At 46.7% G+C, this 21,969-nt stretch overlaps 1 protein-coding gene across 1 annotated transcript in view; it reads right to left on the reverse strand.

Annotated features, from left to right (window-relative positions):
* Nucleotides 1-21,969, reverse strand: part of LOC139276880 (uncharacterized) — a 129,563-nt gene that overhangs the window by 91,339 nt on the left and 16,255 nt on the right. The window contains exons 2-4 of the mRNA XM_070894878.1: nt 20,387-20,735; nt 16,754-16,813; nt 15,617-15,809 (exon numbers count right to left, since the gene is read on the reverse strand). Coding sequence (XP_070750979.1) covers nt 15,617-15,809; nt 16,754-16,813; nt 20,387-20,735 — 602 coding nt within the window. The remainder of the gene's footprint in view (nt 1-15,616; nt 15,810-16,753; nt 16,814-20,386; nt 20,736-21,969) is intronic.

The raw sequence follows: 21,969 nt of genomic DNA on the forward strand, positions 1-21,969 counted from the left end.
AAGCAGTCAGACCGAAAGTCTGTTTGGAGCAGAGACGAGCTGAGGGAGGCTGGACTGGCGAAGGATGAAAGAGTCATGGTTGTTGCCAGGATATTTGGTACACATATGCGGGATGATATTCCTATGGTTGCAGAGGAGCTGCACATTGAGGAGTGAAAGCCCTTGCGGTTGACAAACACTTCTGGGTTATGATGGGTTGCTCTGAGGGCCACATGTGTTTAGTCGATGACTACCTGCAAAACCGAATGTCTAATCAGTAACACTGGTTTCACCAATGGCAAAGTTGATATAATTGGCTGATTGTCAAACATGGCATTGGTGAACTGTGTGATGCATCTGTGGACGGCTGACTGCGAGATCCGGCGAATATCTGCTGAAGATCCCTGGAAGGAGCCTGAGGCGAAGAAGTTGAGGACATGGTGACTTTGACAGCCACTGATAAGGCATGTCTACCTGCTCCTCTGAGCTGCAGGTCTTCCTCCAGCAATGTGCAAATATGTGTGACGACCTGGCGCAATAGCCTGAGCCTTCTTTGGCACTGCTCTTGGTCATGTTGAGAAGCTCATCCTCGGTCTGTATACCGTGTTTGGGGTATCGCCTCTGGCACGGTGCAGCTGTGTGCTGATGCCCTCTGTCCTGTGCAGCATCAGGGCATTGAGGAGAGGGTTAGTGGTCCGATTCTGAGGACCAAGGTGCGACAGTATAAATGGCACCCATACTGATGGAATAGATGGCAGGTCAAGTAACGATGACAGAAGCATTCCGTCAATAGTGAGAGAGGTTCTTCCAATGAAGTAACACTGGATGGAGACTTTGCTGGAAAGACTTACAGCCTGCAGAATCTCTGCTGGGAATACAGTCAGCAACAGCTTCTGCCTGAAGAAAGTGATCAGCTGTGAGGTGGGAGCTTTAATACTACATTTGCTGCTGTCAATTAATCAGCTGGATCAATGGCTACTCAACTCTCGCCTCAGGTCGATAGACGTGGTTCCCGAGCAGCATGAGTCCTGTAGGCATCCAGTGAAACTGGAAAGTTAAGGTTAAAAAGACTCCTAAAGGTTCTGACAAGAAACTAATAATCCTTTAAATTGGGTCGCCCGCCTCTGCCAGTCAGGTCGCTGCCACGCTGACAGACGTGTCCGAGGGAAAGGCACGTGGGGGCGGGTTCCCGATCTGCTCCAAGAAATGTCAACTTTCCCACCTCCCCGCCTCCGATCGGGCTACACCAACTCTGGAAACAACCGACCATTGTGTCCAATTCGGGGCATCACACTTTAGGAAGGATATCAAGGCCTTGGAAAGAGTGCAGAGGAGATTTATCAGAACGATACTAGGGAAGAGGGGCTTCAGTTATGTGGAAAGACCGGAGAAGCTGGAATTGTTCTTAGAATAGAGACAGTTACAGGGAGATTTAGTAAAGATATTCAAAATTATGATGGGCTTTGATAAGAGTCGATAAGGTGAAACTGTTTCCACTGACAGGAGGATCGATAACCAGAGGTCACAAATTAACGATAATTGGCCAAAGAATCTGAGGAGAGATATTGAGAATTTTTTTTGTTTACACAGCAAGTTGTTATGATCTGGAATTCACTGCTTGAAAGGGTGGTGGAACCAGATTCAATAGTAACTTTCAAAATGGATTCGGAAATATACTTGAAAAAGAAACATTTGCAAGACTATGGGGAAACAGCACAAATTATGTGGGTGAAATCAAACCCAGTTAATTACGGCAGTACAGTCTCCAGGAGTGAATGGCAGGGGAATTACCCAATCATCTCCATTCTGGCCGGGACTTGTGGTGTCACTGTATGCAGCACATTCTGCCAGATTTCTGACCCGAAATACAGCACATTATCTCGGCTCAGGTATCCAAATTCAGCAAACTTTGCATGAATCACATGATTCTCAGGTATCCCAGTTAGAAAGGTGGGCTGAAATTCCTCGTGTGTTTTTTTTGCATGCACATCAAACATATGACACTTTTTAAAAAAGTTTTTGTTTACCCAAAATTGCACACACAGGGATTTGACTCGAACACACTAATGAGTTGTTCAACCTCCTTACAGCTCAACAGAGGGCAGGCAGACCAAGATCCAATCTTACTGACATCGACAAATAACACACCTAATAACCTTTGAAATGAGTTGGCAACCAAGTTCTACCATCAACAGACAAAGAACCTTGGGAAGTAGGGATTGCTGGAATAAATTGCCTGCTGGTGTTGAGTGCTGATTGCGTGCCTTCAAAAATGTGCTGAACCGGTTCTTGACTGGAGCAGAGATTGAATCATTATAGAAGATAAGTGGTTTAACTGATGGTCCATGTGATCTCCTCTACTGGTTCCGATGACCTGAGGGGGTTAGACAGAAATTTTCCAGTGTATTTTTTCATTTATTGGCCCTGGGTTTTTCCTCTGTTTTTTCTGCTTCTTCCAGGGGAGCACACGGTTGCTAGCTGGTAGGACATGTCCAACCATGATACTCCAGGCATCATGAGTGTGAGGCAGACTTGATGCATCAGTTGGTCTTTTCCTGCAGTCTTTTTTGTATGTTCATAACCACCGAGAAAAGCTAGCAAAAGCTGACCAAGACTATTAAAAAAGGCCGAGAAAGCTGATGACTGCAAAATAAATCTGAAGAAAGCAGAGCACAAGCTTGTAAGTTAAAAGTGCAGGAATGCTGAGGAAATACAATTCTTAAAGAGGATATGAATCTGAAAAGGTACAAGATTTATTTTCTAGGTGAGTTTGGAGAAAATGTAAATTTTTGACTCTTTATTCACTACGTTTTCTAAGACTTTGAAGTAAAAATGTTGCTTCTGCATTTCTTAATGGTGCACATTAGGAACACACATCATAAAATGGCACACGTCTGGCCTACACCCGTCTGTGCATTAATTTAAAGGGACAGGAATAATGGGCTGGTGCAGCACAGAAGTGGAATGTTTACCGCTGTGCAATATATAATGAGCATGGACATTGTTTATTTAAAAAAATCTAAACTAGAGGAGAGCTATTGCTCTATTTTTTAAAAACTGTTCCAATTGCCAATTTTGGGAATCAATTATGTTTCTTTACATCTTAAATCAATAATAATGTTACTTGGAGGGAGGAAAAGTAATTAATTTCTTTAAGAAAATGTCTAATAGCAAAAAGGGATCAGTTTTACTGATGTTCTGGCCCACACGGCCCCTTTAAATGGTTGCACGGGCCATTCAAAATTCCGTTCATGCGCGCTTTTTCTATTTAAAAGCTGGTTCACTGTCTGCGTGGGAACTGCAGAGCGCTGATTAAAGGAGACGTAAGCAGTACATTTACAATTTGTAGCAGTCCTATCAAAGTCTCCCACCCGCCAAGCTGTTTGGATATTTTATGGGGGTTTTGAAGGCCACGCCCCACTGGACAATTTGGAATTTTTACATGAAAATGATAAAATTCTAGTTCATTTTAAGCGTTTTTATATTTCACAGTTTCTTGATTTTTAATCTTAAACAAAGTGGTATTTGGGTATCAACAAATTAAACTTCTCGATCTTCCACTCCCTTCCCTATCTCCCCGCCACCCACCCCCAAGATATGCTGTTTTTGGCATTCTCTCTACCATCCTACAAATACTGGCACGCACGCTGTCATGTATGTACATGCTATGTGTAGCCACCTGATGGCGTCATTGTTGGAGGCCACTGAGCAGCACGCACATGGTGCTGCTCTGGTATAAAAGGTCAGCCACTTTGAGAGTCAGGCACTTTGGGCCTAAATAAAGCAGAGCCACGGTTGTACCTTGTTCTTTAAACAGTACTCAGTATGAACCTTTATTGCATACGTAATATTTGGCAACGAGAATAAAAGGACTTTTGTTTGCAAAATGAGCACGATTGGATTTTTAAGAGCGATTCGTGGAGGGAGAAGATTGGGCAGACTTTGTGAGCTGTTTGAACCAGTACTTCGTGGCCAACAAAATGAAGGGGGTCGACGATGCAGATCGGCGCCGGGCCGTGTTCCTCACTGTGTGTGGTTCAAAGATCCACGGTCTGATAAAGAATCTACTCATGCCTAGTGATCCAACAGAGAAAACGTACGAGGAGTTGTGTACATTGGTATGGGAGCAACTCAAGCCAGACGACGGCATCATCACCTCGAGATACAGGTTTTATACACTTGTTCAATCGGAGGGCCAGAGCGTGGCGGAATTAATTGCCGACCTAAGACGTCTAGCGGGACCGTGCAAGTTCGGAACAGTGTTGGCAGACATGCTGCGGGACTTTTGTTATCGGTATCAACCACGAGGTAATCCTGCGGAAACTTCTGGCGGTGGAGGAGTTGGATTTAAAAAGGGCCATCCAGAATGTTCAATCATGTATGATGATGGACAGGAGTCTAAAGCAAATAGCGGTGAAGAACCAAACCTCGGCAAGTACTGTAAATGCAATTGATTCGCCATTCGGTAGAACGGCACATGGCAGGGCCTATCCGGCTGCGTTTGCGAAACTGTGGCTGCCCAAAGTCCGCCAGCGGGAATGTATCCGACTTCTCCGTGTTGGCGTTGCAGGGGAAATCATCGGCACCAGCAGTGCTGATTAAAGCAATATAGTTGCAAAGGCTGTCTGAGATAGGGGGATCTCCAGCGCAAGTGTCCGCAGATGAGCAAGTGAGCTGCGACACACCACGTGGAGGATGAGAGTCAGACTAGCGCGGATCTGGATACGCAATCCGAGATGCCAGAGGAGGAAGTGTATGGACTGTACTCTTTCATAACCAAGTGTAAACCAATTTTGATTAATGTGAAGTTTAACAGGATACCGGTATCGATGGAACTAGACACAGGGGCGAGTCAATCGATCATGAACGAGAGGGCATTTAATAAGCTGTGGGATACTGAGACTGTGAGGCCCAGGCTGAGCCCTGTTAACGCCAAGCTGCGCACGTACACCAAAGAATTGATAATGTTGATTGGCAGTGCACAAATTAAGGTGTCGTATAATGGTGCGGTTCACGAGTTACCGCTGTGGATTGTTCCAGGCAATGGCCCAACGCTGCTCGGCAGGAGCTGGTTGGAGAAAATCAGATGCGACTGGAACGACAAAGGCATTGTCGTCGGAGGAAGATACATGTGCCCAAGTATTGAGCAAGTTCCCCTCACTGTTCAAACCGGGTATTGGCAACTTCACGGGGGCCAAGGTGCAGATCCACGTGGACTCAGATGCAAGACCCGTCCATCATAAAGCTCGGGCAGTGCCATATATGATGATGGAGAAGGTTGAAATTGAACTGGTCAGACTCCAGCATGAAGGGATCATATCACCGGTCGAATTTAATTAATGGGCCATCCCTATTGTACCTGTGTTGAAAAGTGATGGCACAGTCAGAATCTGTGGAGACTACAAGGCTACGATCAAGAGGGTTTTGAAACAAGATCAGTACCCATTACCGAAGCCTGATGACTTGTTTGCAATGCTAGCCGGAGGGACGTCGTTCACAAAACTAGACTTGACATTGGCCTATATGACGCAGGAGTCGGTCGAGATGTCGAAGAGACTTACGTGCATTAACACACACAAAGAACTATTTATTTACCACAGGAGTCCGTTTGGAATTCACTCAACTGCAGCAATATTCCAGAGGTATATGGAAAGTTTACTGAAGTCTGTTCCCAGAACTGCCGTGTTTCAAGATGGCATCCTGATCACCGGTCATGACTCCAAGAAACATCTGAACAACCTGGAAGAGGTTCTACTGCGTTTGAACAACGTGGGATTCAGACTTAAACGCTCGAAGTACATCTTCATGGCACCGGAGGTCGAATTCCTCACGAGGAAAATCGCCGCTGATGGCACCAGACCTACTGACATGAAAATCAAAGCCATCAAGAATGCGTCCAAGCTACAGAACGTGATGGAGCTGCATTCGTTCCTGGGTCTACTCAACTACTTTGGTAACTTCCTACCTAAATTGAGCACCTTACTCGAACTACTGCACATGCTATTGAGAAAAGGCAACAACTGAGTGTTGGGCGCATTGCAAGACAGAGCTTTCAAGAAAGCCACAAATCTGCTTTGCTCGAACAAACCGCTGGTACATTATGACCCATGTAAACATTTAGTTTTGGCCTGTTTCGCATCGTCATAGCGAATTGGTTGCGTGTTACAACAAGCCAATGAGTTGGGGAAACCTCAACCTGTCGCGCATGCATCCAAAGGTTTGTCTAAAGCAGAAAGAGCCTACAGTATGATAGAAAAAGAAGCTTTAGCATGTGTGTACGGTGTTAAAAAGATGCATCAATACCTGTTTGGTCTGAGGTTTGAATTAGAGACCGATCACAAGCCGCTCATTTTGTTGTTTTCCGAGAGCAAGGGTATCAATACCAACGCTTCTTCCCACATCCAAAGGTGGGCACTGACATTATCTGCCTATGATTATGTCATTCGCCACAGACCTGGCACAGAGAATTGTGCCGATGCTTTGAGCCGGTTGCCGTTGCCCACAACCGGCAGATTTAATGTTAATCATGGAAGCTTTTGAGAGTGAAGGTACCCCTGTCACGACTCAACAAGTTAAGACCTGGACCAGCCAGGACCCGATATTATCGGTGGTGAAGGGTTGCATCCTCAAAGGGAATTGTTCTGCCATACCTAAGTAAATGTGCGAGTAGGCCAAACCATACATTCGTCGCAAGGACAATATGTCTATTCAAGCAGATTGCATATTTTGGGGCAATCGAGTTGTAATGCCTAAGAAAGGGAGAGAGAAGTTTGTGCTTAAGTTACACAGCACACTTGCTGTTATAGTGATGATGAAGGCCATCGCCAGGTCCCACATATGGTGGCCAGGAATTGATTCTGAGCTGGAAGCATGTGTGCACCAGTGCAACACTTGCATGCTGCTCAGCAAAGCACCAGCAGAATCGCCACTGAGTCTGTGGTCATGGCCATCCAAACCTTGGTCTAGGATCCATGTAGATTTTGCAGGTCCCTTCCTGGGCAAGATATTTTTAGCGGTGGTGGATGCTTACTCGTAGTGGATAGAATGCATAATCATGTCATCCAGTACGTCCACGGCAACCTTAGAGAATCTCAATGTCATGTTCGCAACACAGGTCTGTCTGACATAGTGTTGAGTGACAATGGGTCGTGCTTCACCAGTCAGGAGTTTGTAAAACTTGATGGCATAAAACATGCAAGGTCAGCACCGTTCAAGCCTGCATCCAACAGGCAAGCAGAACGTGCAGTACAAATTATCAAGCAAAGCATGAGGAGAGTAAACCAAGGGTCACTGCAAACCCGCTTGTCTTGCTTCCTGCTGAGTTACAGGACAAGACCCCACTCACTCACAGGAGTCTCGCCTGCTGTACTCATGATGAAAAGAGGTCTTAAGACCAAGTTATCTCTTGTACACCCGGATTTAAGTAATCATGTTGAATACAGAAGATAGAGTCAACAAGGGTACCACGATCGTGCAACTGTGTCACGCGAGATTTCTGTTAATGATCCTGTATATGTGTTGAATTATGGTCAGGGTCCCAAATGGATCGCTGGTATGGTCATGGCCAAGGAGGGCAACAGAGTATTTGTTATTAAGCTCAAGAATGGGCAAACTTGCAGGAAACACATGGATCAAACAAAGCTAAGGCACACAGACGAGCCAGAGCAGTCGGACAAAGATACCAACGACGACCAACCAACCTACCAGCAGCCTTCAGTGGACTCAAGGGTCATCAGTGAACCTGGAATTCCCATCACGGGCTTGTTCAATAAAAATGGACTTGCAATTCCTGACATGGCCACTGCCACCCCAACAAGTCAGCCATCCAGCCACCAGTCACAACAGACTCCGTACATTCACCCAAGGCCGGAATCGAACTGAGACGGTCAACCCGGGAGCGTAAAGCACCAAACCGTCTCAACCTTGAAAGAATGTGATAAGATCTCAGCGGAGGGTATTGTCATGTATGTACATGCTGTTTGTAGCCACCAGATGGTGTCATTGTTGGAGGCCACTGAGCAGCATGCACATGGTGCTGCTCTGATATAAAAGGCCGAGCCATTTTGTGAGTCAGGCACTTTGGGCCTAAATAAAGCAGAGCCAAAGTTGTACCTTGTTCAGTTAAACAGTACTCAGTTTGAACCTTTATTGCATACATAACACACGCGCACTCTTCCCAACAAAACCCAACTCTATCGTTCCCCTCCACAAAGCACTACACCTCCCTGCTCTTTACACCACTCAAATGAGGCCCTAACTTCTCCATATCCCCAAAATATTGGGCTCCAGCTTCCTCCCTCTCTCCACTCCCCGCACAAATTCTGTCTTGGCCTTCTCCCCACTGAAAGCACTACTCCCAGCTACTCATCTCATGCCGTTAAGGGTGAGGATGACTCCATCGTTCAAACATCTAGTTTTTCATTTTCACCGACTTCTTATCTCTCCTTCCCGAGGCTGCCAGGCCATTTTAATTAGGTAGTGCATGGCAGCATCATTTCTTCACTCTCTCTCTCGTAGTCCATGCCATGATAAAGATGCAGGAGCTTATTTCAAGTGAGACATCTTCCTCTTTCTGTCTTCTCTCTCTCTCTCTCTCTCTCGTGCTTTGGAGATAGAAAACCTTTCTAACTGTGATTCACTGTGTGCTGAAGTTAGTAATCTACATTTGAACTCTTTCTTATCCATGCCCCCATCGCCCCCAACTCCCAACCCCAAAATGAAGCTTATAGCTTCTCCAAATGCATAAAGCACGATGAGGCTTCCCTACTCACCCCAAAAGCACTGTTCTCAGCTTTGCCCTATCTGTTTTTACCCTCCAAGTGCTACTTCCAAGTTCCACCCTGCTTGGACTTTTAATAGGATTGATAGAACTTTACACTATACATGGAAATTTGCTGAACTTTGAGAATATCTACACGTTGAGAATATCTACATCAGCATCAAATCACAGCAGGAGTGGTAGCAAGTAGGATCTCAAAGCTGTATGTGGAGAAGGGGCTTGGCCCGTACAGGTTTTGGTCCATAAATGTAGACAATGTCCCCAGAACACTGTCTGTATCAAACACTGAGGCCTAGAAATTGGCCTCAATAGTGCCTTCCATTATCGCGTGTGTGTGTGTGTGTGTGTGTGTGTGTGTGTGTGTGGGGGGGGGGGGGGGGGCGGCGATAACATGACACTAACGACTTACCGACCGGGAGCGGCAAAATGAACAATTCCGCTAAATTGGCCAAGAGGTTTGCGGCAGCAGTAACACAGGGCGCCATGATCTCCTGCCCCGGAGATCATGACACCATTGTCTTGCACATCGCCCAGGTAGCACCCAGGACCCGAACTCCGGTTCTGCCCCCTGCAGCATTGCGGGCTACAACACTGACAGCTGCAGGAGGCGTTGTTCGAGAAGCCGGGCGCTTCGGGGGAGCAATTTAAAGGGGATGTATAAAAATTGTTGCAATGCATTATTTCAATGTTTTCCATTTCTCTTTGGCCAGATCGATCAGCCCGGCACTCTGCTGCAGTGTCTGGGACTGATCGGGCCGGATCGCAGCTGCCGTCGGAGACCAGCTCACTGGTGCCAATGCAGAGCCTGCAGTGATGGCCCGTCCCTTTAAAGGAGGGAAAGATACTCGGATTGCGGCAGTGCTGCACCACTACCACCCCACCTGCATCCTGTAGCACTCCAGGAAGGAAGTGGAGCACCTTATTTAGCAGTCACTTCCTTCCTGGAGCACTAACACTGAATTTAGAGAAAGCTGAGAATTATTTTCCAGCTTTCAAAAGTTAGCGCCCTGAATTTCTCCCCCTAATAGTTGGAAATCATTTACGTATTTTTTTTTTTTAAACGTATGTTATTGGATGTGGTAGGCACAGTAATAAAGACGTGCGTACTCAATGTTGTGCCTTGGTGAAGCCACCAATTAGCTGTCACTGCTATTGATTGTTGCTGACTTAAGTATATGTAGCAGAGTGAACTGCGATACAGGGTATGGATTATCTATTGAATGGGAATGTGGCTGATTGCACAGATGCTCCCTTTGGGTGGCTCATAGTAACCTGCAGCATAAAAGTTGAGTAAAAATGATGACCATCACGGCCATTGATAATGCAAAGTGGATGATAGAATCTGCATGCAGGTTCTCTTGGAGCAGATGCCGCACCTCAATCACAGTCACGCCGCTTAGGCTGAACACCCTCATGCAACATTCCTCAATTGTACCATATTGGTAACTCTATTGCAGAAAATCTACTGCCTGGGATAGTGGTAATGTACATCCTGCCTCCACATTGTCATTGACCCACTAATGCACTGCCAAATTCATGGGCAATGGTTGTTACACTCCTGCCTTGTGGTAGAAAACTCCTTTATTTCTGTGACCGCTTGAAGTGTCACCTTTCATTAACATCACTAACTCCAGGTCTTAATTGGAGTTAAATAGTTACTTTTTGAATATTTTCCACAGGGGTGTAATTTTTTACAAGTTTATCATGGCTGACCTCTTAACAAGTAAAAAAAAAGCCTTTTTCTCATTGTTTATTAAGTGTTTGTGAAGCCATTTTAGAGAACAGCACTACACAGAGAAATAATCTTTTAAAATGGTTTTACCACCATTATGTCACTTTCTAACATCCATTATTCACTTTAGTAATTTAAGAATGATATCTTCTTGGTGGAGACAAGACATTATTTTCACATGGACTGTACACTTCTACCAATCCTATCATGGACAGACATGTCTGCCACAGGTAGGTCGGTGAAGATGAAGCCTTGTTGGGAATGGTACCATAGTGGTTATGTTACTGGACTGATAATCCAGTAGCCTGGGCTAATGATCGGGAAATGCAAGATCAAATCCCTCCATGGCAGCTTTGGTATTTAAATTCAGTTAATTAACTCGGAGCTCACCTATAGAATTTAGCTCATTTGTCCATGTTTGGACCAAGGCTGTAATGAGCTCTGGAGCAGAGTGGTTCTGGCGGAACCCAAACTGAGCATTGGAGAACAGGTTATTGGTGTGTAAGTGCCGCTTGATATTACTGATGACGACACCTTCCATCACTTTGCTGATGATTGAGAGTAGACTGATGGGACGGTAATTGGCCAGACTGGATTTGCCCTGCTTTTTGTGGACAGGACATACCTGTGCAATTTTCCACATTATCAGGTAGATGCCAGTGTTGTAGCTGTACTGGAACAGCTTGGCTAGAAGCGCAGCTAGTTCTGGAGCACATCTTCAGCACATCAGCCGGGATATTGTCGGGGACCATGGCCTTTGCTGTATTCAGTACGCTCAGCAAACTCTTGATATCACATGGAGTGAATCAAATTAGCTGAAGACAGGTTTCTGTGATGTGGGGACCTCAGGAGGATGCCGATATAGATCATCCACTTGGCACTTCTTGCTGAAGATGGTTGCGAACGCTTTAGCATTGTCTATTACACATGTGGGCTGGGCTCCGCCATCAATGCAGCATTTGACAGAGTATCGCATCAAGGAGTCCTAGTAAAACTGAAGTCAATGGGAATCAGTGGGAAAAATCTCCACTGACTGGAGTCACACCTAGCACAAATGAAGATGGTTGTGGTTGTTGGAGGCCAATCATCTCAGTCGCAGAATATCACTGCAGGAGTTCCTTGGGCCAACCATCAATGCTTCATCAATGACCTTCCCTCCATCATAAGGTCAGAATTGGGCATGTATGCTGATGACTGCGCAGTGTTCCTCTTCATTCACAACCTCTCAGATAATGAAGCAGTCCATGTCTTCATGCAGCAATACCTGGACGACATTTAGGCTTGGGCTGAAAAATGGCAAGTGATATTCGCACCAAACAAGTACCAGGCAATGACTATCTCCAACAAGTGAGAGTCTAACCACGGCTCCTTGACATTCAACGGCATTAACATCGCAGAATCCCCCACCATCAATATCCTGGGGGTCTGCATTGACAAGAAGCTTAACTGGACCAGCCACATAAATACTGTGGCTGCAAGAGTAGCTCAGAGGCTGGGTATTCTGTGGCAAGGTCTCACCTCCTGACTCCTCAAAGCCTTTTCACATCTATGAGGCACAAGTCAGGAGTACGGTGGAATACTCTCCACTTGCCTGGATGAGTGCAGCTCCAACAACAAAACAGAAAGTCTACACCATGCAGACAAAGCAGCCTGCTTAATGAAACCCCAACCACCACCTTAAACATTCACTCCCTCCACCGTGGCTGCACTGTGGCTGCAGTGTGTACCATCTACAAGATGCACTACAGCAACTCGCCACGGCTTCTTTGGGCTGCACATTGAGGGAGTGGAAGCCCTTATGGTTCACAAACACTCCTGGGTGATGTGAGGTGCCTTGGTTGCCACTTGTGTACAGTCAGTGATGCCCTGCCAGAGACACAAAGCTGAGCGTCCGCTCAGTAACACTGGCTTCATCAGTGGCAAAGTTTACATAATTGGTTGACTTCTCAAACATGACATCGGTGAGCTGTGTGATGCATCTTTTGGCGGCCGACTGCGAGATCCTGCAAATGTCTGTTGCAGATCCCTGGAAGGAGCCTGAGGTGAAAAAGTTGAAGATGGTGATGACTTTGGTAAGGCATATCCACCAGGTCCTCTGGTCAGCAGATCTTCTTCCAGCAAGCTACAAATGTCTGCCATGACCTGATGTGATAGATTGAGCCTCCTGAAGCACTGCTACTCCATCATGTTGAGGAAGCTCATCCTCTGCATGTATACCCTGTGTTGGGGGTATTGCCTCCTGCAAGCTGCAGTCCTGTGGACCATCAGGTCGTTGAGGAAAAGTCTCTGTTGTGGTTGCTGCTGCTGCTGCTGTTGTGGTTGCTGCTGCTGTTGTGGTTGCTGTTGTGGTTGTAGTTACTGCTGCTGCTGTAGTGGTGGCTGGTGCTGTTGGTGCTGGGGCCCATCTTGGTCTGATTCTGAGGTCCAAGGAAAGAGAGCATAAGCGGCACCCATGCTGATCTAATAGATGGCAGGTAAAGTGAAGATCAGAGGCTCATCCCGCAGCGCTAGTTCTGCTTACCAAAAGTGGCGCTCAATGTTGTAACAAGTGACTAGTATTGTAGTGAGAGTGGCTTCTGAAGTTGCAGAAATGACCTGCAAACTGCTGACAGCTAAATCATTGCAGAAAATGGAGTCAGCAAGAGCCTTTCTATTAGTCAAGTAATCACGTGTAATGTGGAAGTACTTATGTGTTTTTCTCAACTCACAATGAATGAACTCGCCAATGGCCACTGAGCCTCTGCCTCCCCATCACAGGCGAGGTTCTCGAGCTGCATGAATCCCGTGCTCCTGCAGTTAAAGTCAAAAGCTAGTGTTAGAAACCCTCTTAAGGGTCTCTCAACAAGCAGTTAACTCGTTGAATAAGATCACCCGCCTCTGGCGATCGGTTCCATGGCACACCTTCAAATCAGAGTTAAATGTGCGAGATGGCGGGTTGACGGCAGGTTCCAGACACACTGGCAATTTCGGGGATTTTTACTGCCGACCCACCCCCAAACTCGTATGCTCGGAAATGGGAGAGTTCCGGATTTTGTTTCTGGAAGTATTTTTTAAACCATATGCTTGTCATGTATTTTACAGTCAATTATTCTTATTCACTTTGTTGACTTATGTTGGGATAGTAAGTTGTCGCAGCATAATAGCACCAATCCCATGATTTTCAGGATTTACATTAGGTAGCCTAATTTTCTCCCCTAAGAGCATAATTCTCTGAAAAAAATTACAGTCAGTTAAATTGTCAATTCCTGGTTCCCACCCAATTAAAGTTACCCATAATTGCAGATCTGTGCACCATTCCCAGGTTATGCATTTCCAATCTATGTTTGTGTGCCAGATTTTGATGAAGCTATCTCCAACTAATCTGACACACTCACATATTTGCATAACTATCAGCACATCTGTAGCTGTGCATCTTAAGAAGCACCATCATTACACCTCTAGAGGTGCAAAAGTTGAAAAGCTATTCAGGCTATATCATAGTGGCTTCATGGGAAAGCATCAACATCCTGGGGTCACCATTGACTGGACCAGCCACATAAATATCGTGGCTACAAGAGCAGGTCAGAGGCTGAGAATTCTGCAGCGAGCATTTCACTTTCTGACTCCCCAAAGCCTTTCCACCATCTACAAAGCACAAGTCAGGAGTGTGATGGAATACTCTCCATTTGCCTGGATGAGTGCAGCTCGAACAGCATTCAACAAGCTCAACACCATCCAGGAAAAAGCAGCCCATTTAATCAGCATCCTATCCATCACTTTAAAAATTCACTCTCTCCACCACCGATGCACAGTGTCTGCAGTAAGTACCATCTACAAGATGCACTGCAGCAACTCGCCAAGACTTCTTCAACAGCACCTCCCAAACCCACAAGGTCATGGCCAGCAGCTGCATGGGAGCACCATCACTAGCACCACACCCCTCTGAGTTACACACCATCCTGGCTGGATAATACGTCGCCATTCCTTCATTGTTACTGGGTCAAAATCCTGGAACTCCCTCCCTAACAGCACTGAGAGAGTACCTTTATCACACGGACTGCAGCGGTTCAAGAAGGCGACTCACCACCACCACCTTCTCAAGGGCAATTAGGGATGTTGCCAGCGACGTCCACATCCCAGGAACAAATAAACAAATTGCTCTTGTTGGAAGTTTGATGGATTATGGAAATCACTCTAAAGTGTGAGATGTGAAAAGTAGAGTTTATAAGGAATGTGCACAGTCAATCAGCTGGAACAATAAAGGGAAGCTTGGTGGATCTCCACATGCAAGTACCTGCCTGGTCGGACACTGACTCGCACTGAAATAATGAAAGAACATGGCCAGGGTGCAGAACTAGAGCATGTTATGGTAAGAAGAGGGAAACTACCGAGGCATTTCCCATATGGCTAAAGGTCAGTAACCATGCAAGGTGAAGGAGTGCGTCCTAACTGGGAAAGACCACAATGAAAGCGAAAACCGCAATGTTGAGACTGCATGTGAAAAGAGAGAGAATGGGCAGATAGCAGCAGGAGTTGATAAAGGGGACAACGCTTTGGTGGATCTTCTGGTGTTTGTGGACAGCCTTGTTATGGAAACTGACTTTGAATCTCAAATCAAGTCTCAAATCAAACTCCACGCTAATAGGAAACAGCTCGTAGGCCCAAATCCGTGTCTTGCGAGTCAGCAAGGGAGTTTCCCACAATCTGGGAAATGGACGTTTTTACACACACTATCCCTCAAAACAACTGCAGTTAAAACTGAACTCACTTAGAATATGACAGGAATAAGATCTCACAAACACTGCGATAAACAATGTGAAAATTCGCCACTGGTGTGTGCCTGATAATAAATACAAGTACAGTACTCCGTAATTGTTGCTCCAAAGCTGCACTGCTTTCAGTTGTTCGAGTACGTGGGCTAAACTTCTCGATAAAGTATCAAGTTACCAATTCAAAACTAAACAAGTAGGTACTGGTGCGGTGATTAGAATCGTTAAAATAAACCCCAAACGATTCCTTATTTTGCCAACACTACGCAAATACAATTCCAAACCAGGAAAACTTGTTCTGATCCTCCCGAGTCTTCCTCCAATCCCACGCACGCAAAGTTTCATCGCGTAACGAACTGCAGCTATGTGTGCTCTTACCTGGGGCATGGAGCTGGAGCTTTCAGCCGTCACGTCCATCCCGATTCCGCTTTTGTTGATTTCGTCGATACCCTGACCAAACGTGAGCTTTCCCGATTTCACAGCATTCAAAAGCCACGCCTGCTTCTCAGCAGTCAAGTCAATATCACCAATCATTTTCTCTGCTATTGTTATTTTCAGGTTCACCCTGCCCCTGCGGGTGAATCATTAACTTCCGCAATCCGAGAGTCTGGGTGTGAAGCTGACCTTGACATCACGGGTAATGGTACCGCCCTGTGCAACTCTGTTTGAAAGGGGTGAAGATTCTTTAAACCAGAGAATACTGGACCGTTCTAAATGACATTAGGGCCTTTGCATTATTACACCAGTTATGGTAAAGCCACGTTGACACCCAGTTTGTGATAGAAGAGCAGCATTGAGAAGGGTTTATAATGGTAAATAGAATTATCGCTGCACATAAGGCACGTCACATTTTTGCAGGTGTACTTGATTCAGTTATGCAGTCTTGAAAGAGTTGGTAACTCATATAGGTTACAAATGATGTGATTAAGGGTTATTTAAATTATGTAAACAGGTAAACATGAAAACATTGGCTAAAGATTCAATGAAGTTATCTTTTAACACGTAGTAACTTAAATATTTTCTAGAAGCAAGTAAACTTCTGAAACTGTAGTAATGAGAAGGGAGATAACATTGTTGCATTGGGACAACCTCAAATTTTTAGTCTTATAATGCTCCTGTGAAGCAACTTGGGACGTTTTACTACTTAAAGTTGCTATATAAATATCAGTTACTGTTATTATGGTAGCACTGGGACACTGTATTGTTGCACTGGGACACTCTATTGTTGCACTAACACATTTTGCCAGGAGTGATAGTATCTACTATACTGCCACTCACTGATTTTCCTATTTCAGCTTTAAGGGAATGGCAGCATACTAGTTATGTTACTGGACTAGTAATTCAGAGGCTTGGACTAATGATGTGAGTTCAAATCCCACAGCAGCTGGTGGAACTTAAATTCAATAAATTTGGAATAAAAAGCTAGTATCAGTAATGGTGACCATACAACTATTGGATTGTTGTAAAACCCCATCTGGTTCACTAATGTCCTTTAGGCAAGGAAACCACCCTTACCTGGTCTGGATCATATCTGACTCTGGACCCACAGCAAAGTGGTTGAATCTTAACTGCCCTCTGAAATGGCCCAATAAATTATAACAAACCGCTACAAAAAAGAATAGAATGCACCACCCGGCATCAAACTCAGCACCGGCTACGGACACGACAATGGCACACCCAGTCCAGTCGACTCTGCAAAGTCATCCACACAAACATCTGGGGACCTATCCCAGAATTGGGAGAGCTGTCCCACAGACTAGTTAAGCAACAGCCTGACATAATCATACTCATAGAATCCTACCTTTCAGACAATGTCCCAGATCTCTATCTTCATCCCTGGGTATGCCCTGTCTCACTGGCAGGGCCGACCCTCCAAAGGTGGCAGGACAGTGGTATACAGTGAGGAGGGAGTGACGCTGGGAGTCCTCAACATTATCCCCAGACCCCATGTGTATTCAGTTCAAATTTGCTGCAATCACTTATCACCAACTACCCTCCCTCAGCTGATGAGTCAGTACTCCTCCATGTTGAACACTATTTGGAAGAAGCACTGAGAGTAGCAAGCGCTCAGAATGTACTCTCAGTGTCCATCACCAAGAGTGGCTTGGGAGCACCACGACTGACTGAGCTGGCCAAGTCCTGAAGGACATAGCTGCCAGACTGGGCCTGCAGCAGGTGGTGAGAGAACCACATGAGGAAAAATCCTACTTGGCCTCATCCTCACCAATCTAGCTGTCGCAGATGCATTTGTCCATGACAGCAGTGAACACTGCACAGTCATTGTGGAGACAAAGTCCCATCTTCACACTGAGGACACCCTCTATTATGTTGTGTGGCACTACCACTGTGTTAATTGGGATAGACTCAGAACAGATCTGGCAGCTCAAAACTGGGCATTCATGAGGCGCTGTGGTCCATCAGCAGCAGCAGAATTATATTCCACCACAATCTGTAACCTCATGGCTCAGCATCTCCCTCACTCTACCATTACCATCAAGCCAGGGGACCAACCCTAGTTCATTAAGGAGTATAGAAAAGCATGCCAGGAGCAGCACCAGGCATAACTAAAAATGTAGTGCCAAACTGGGGAAGCTGCAACACAGGACCACATGCATGCTAAACAGTGGAGACAGTATGCTATAGACACAATCAACAGGTCAGATCAAAGCTCTGCAGTCCTGCCACATCCAGTTGTGAATGATGGTGGGCCATTCTTCTTCTTAGGCAGTCCCTCGAAGTTGCGGGTGACTTGCTTCCACACTAAAAATGAGTTCTCAGGTGAGTCCAATGTCACAGGTCACTGTCACAGGTGGGACAGACGGTGGTTGAAGGAACGGGTGGGTGGTGTGCTTGGGTTGCCGTGTGCTCCTTCTGCTGTCTACGCTTGGATTCAGCTTGTTCCCCGTGAAGAGACTCGAGGTGTTCAGTGTCTTTCCGGATGCTTTTTCTCCACTTTGAGCAGTCTTGGGCCAGGGATTTCCAGGTGTCGGTGGGGATGTTGCACTTTTTCAAGGCGGTATTGAGGGTGTCCTTGAAGCATTTCCTCTGCCCACCTGGGGCTCGCTTGTCGTGTCAAAGTTCCGAGTAGAGCGCTTGTTTTGGGAGTCTCATATCAGGCATGCAGACGATGAGGACCGTCCGATGGAGCTGATCGAACATGGTCAATGTTTCGATGCTGGGGATGTTGGCCTGAGCGAGAACACTGACGTTGGTGTGCCTACCTTGACAATGGATTTGCAGGATCTTGTGGAGGTAGCGTTGGTGGTACTTCTGCAGTTTTTTGAGGTGCCTGCTGGAAATAGTCCACATCTCTGAACCATATAAGAGGGCGGGTGTCACTGCTGCTCTGTAGATCATGAACTTGGTGCTGTATTTGAGGTCCTGGTCTTCAATAACTCTCTTCCTCAGGCGACCAAAGGCTGCACTGGCTCATTGAAGGCGGTGTTGGACCTCATCGTCGATGTCTGCCCTTGTTGACAGTAGGCTCCCGAGGTATGGAAAATGGTCCACATTGTCCAAGACCTCGTCGTGGATTTTGATAACCGGGGGCAGTGCTGTGTGGTGCGGGCAGGTTGGTAGAGGACCGTTGTCTTACGGATGTTTGGTGTAAGGCCCATGCTCTTGTAGGCTTCGGTGAAGATGTTGACGATGGCTTGGAGTTCAGCCTCCGAGTGTGTGCAGACGCAAGCCTCGTCTGTGTACTGTAATTCGATGACAGAGGATGGGACGACCTTGGATCTAGCCTGGAGGTGAATCATTAAACAACTAATAGGAGGAGGAAGCTCCACGAATATCCCCATCCAAAATGATGGCGGAGACCAGCACGTGAGTGCAGAAGACAAGGCTAAAGCATTTGCAACCATCTTCAGCCAGAAGTGCTGAGTGGATGAACCATTCTGGCCTCCTCCTGAGGTACCCACCATCACAGAAGCCAGTCTTCAGCCAATTCAATTCACTCCACATGATATAAAAAAATGGCTCAGCACACTGGATGCAGCAAAGGCTATGGCCCCTGACATCCTGGCTGCCCTGCTGAAGACTTGTGCTCCAAAACTAGCCGCGCCTCTAGCCAAGCTGTTCCAGTACAGCTACAACATTGGAATCTATCCGACAATGTGTAAAACTCTCCAAGTATGTCCTATCCACAAAAAGCAGGACAAATCCAATCCAATTACTGCTCTGTCAGTATACTCTCCATCACCAGCAAAGTGATGGAAGGTGTTGTCGACAGTGCTATCAAGCGGCACTTACTCACCAATAACCTGCTCACTGAATCTCAGTTTAGGTGCCGCCAGGACCATTCAGCTCCAGACCTCGTTACAGCCTTGGTCCAAACATGGACAAAAGAGCTGAATTCCAGAGGTGAGGTGGGTGTGACTGCCTTTGACATCAAGGCAGCATTTGACCGAGTGGCACTCAGGAACCCAAGTAAAACTGAAGTCAATGGGAATCAAGGGGAAACTCTCCACTGGCTGAAGTCACACCTAGCACAAAGGAAGATGGTTGTAGCTTTTGAAGGTCAATCATCACAACCCCAGGACATCGCTGCAGGAGTTCCTCAGGGCAGTGTCCTAGGCCCAACCATCTTCAGCTGCTTCATCAATGACGTTTCCTCCATCGTGTCAGAAGTGGGGATGTTCGTTGATTACTGCACAGTGTTCATTGCAATTTGCAACTCCTCAGATAATGAAGCAGTCCATGCTCGCATGCAGCAAGACCTGGATGATATTCAGGATTGTGGCAAAGTGGCAAATAACATTTGCACCACACAGTGCCAGGCAATGACTATCTCCAACAAGCGAGAGTCTAACCACTGTCCCTTGACATTCAACGGCATTACTGTCGCCAAATCCCCCACCATAAACATCCTGGGGTTCACCATTGACCAGAAACTTAACGGGACCAACAGGATGGCTGGTGGAAGGCTGCTGTGTGTCAGGGCCAGAGACTACAGATGGCCTTGCAGGATGCCCTCGATCAGCTCTGAGCCTGTAAGGCCCGGCTGCAGACTGCTCCACCTCAGGCTGGGCAGCGGCAGTCTGGGCTAGCTGTGGGACCGCCAGTGACAAGTGCAATGGCAGAGTGGCAGTGGTGGGATCAGGAATGTTTTCATCATGAGAGAGGGCAGCAGCTTCCTGCTCCACTAACCCAGTGCCGCTCTCCTGGGGCAGCACCTCAGCATCCCCACCAGTCTGCTGCAGCACAGATTGATGGCCTGCTGCAACACCACAAGATCCCCGATGGACTGTGGTGGACCCAGCGATGATGGCAGCAGTCAGAGTTTGCTTGGCATCCAGCTGGGACTGCATGAGAACAGTCTGAGACGCGATACCAGCAGACATTGTCTGCAGGTCAGCTGTCAGGGCATGCGTGGCATCAAGCTGAGACTGCATGAGAACAGTCTGAGACTCAATGCCAGCAATGTCAGCATCTAGTGCAGATCCCTCTACTAAGCTAACCTCTAATGAATGCGTCGTGCCTGTCTCTGATGTGGTTCCTGCAGGTGAGATAAGCAGAGAAGCATTGCTTGACTCCTTCTCCTCCTACCTCTCCTCATCCTCGTCTCCTCTTCTCCCTCGTGATTCTGTTGGGGGGGGGCTCAGGGACAGGCATGTCATCTGATTATTTGAAAGCATAAATGGCACAAGAGTCATGTAAAGGTGAGGGCAGGGGGGCAGGAATGGAGCAAGGAAGGCAGTCAGAATGAGGAGATGGAAAGTGATAAGGCCTTGTGGTTTAATGAGAAGTGGGCTGAGAAGAGGGGATATGGATACCATTGTTGCCCCCAGTGGGCTCGAAGTCTCTGCCGGCCATGGTGCCCACCACCTCCAGGTCAATAACCCGCAGCACCTGATCCTACAGGTCAGTCAGGTCGCGCAGTTCAGCTTGCCCCCCCTCCAGTCTGCTGCTGCTCCTTCCTGTTACATGCCACCTTGGCCTGCAAAAGAAAGGAACTTGTGTAAGAGTCCAGCTATGTATGTGGAAGATATGCCTGCTGTGGATGAATAGTGGTGAATATAGGCAAGGCGTGAAATGAGGATGTGACTAAGATCATTGAATTTTGTCCGGCACTAAGTTAGGGTTCTGTCGACCACGGTGGTGGCCGACACCCCCACCGTCACCTCTGCCCAGATGGTCGTAAAAATCTGCGCCGTTGGCCTTCTCCCAGATGGAGGGAACAGTGCAGCCCTCCTTCTCTCCACTGTCCCCACCAATGTCTCCAATGCTACCTCATTGAAGTGAGTGACTCTTTGAGCAGGATTTGGAGCAGTCATGTTAGAAGTTGCTTCCAGCTCTGAGTGAAGTCCAGCAACGATGAAAATGAACAGGTGCTGCCTGAAACGATATGACCTTTAAGAACTGGAATGAGCCAGAGGTTGATGATTGCTGAATGAAAGTGACCTGAAGTTGGGTAGAGCTCTGGCAATAGTGCTGCAGCAGCGCCCCACTGAGGCCATTAGCGCCTCAAATACTGCTCCCTTCCTTCCTGAGGTGAAAATGCCCAATTTTCCAGAATTTTCCAGTGGTGAGTACATAGCGGATCTCGAGTGGAATCGCCAGAGAGCAACGTAAGTTTTTTTCTTTCTTTATTTCTGCATTTTTTCATTAGTTGTAACAGTGGGGAAGGGTGTGTGTGGGTCGGAGAAGTTTTAGGTTTTTTTTCTTCCCATTTTTTCACCTAGCCTGCCAGCAGCCTCCCGTTGCGAAATTGAGTAGGCCTGCTGAGCTCC

This window comes from Pristiophorus japonicus, chromosome 12, assembly GCF_044704955.1.
Source record: "Pristiophorus japonicus isolate sPriJap1 chromosome 12, sPriJap1.hap1, whole genome shotgun sequence".
Classification (NCBI taxonomy): Eukaryota; Metazoa; Chordata; class Chondrichthyes; family Pristiophoridae; genus Pristiophorus; species Pristiophorus japonicus.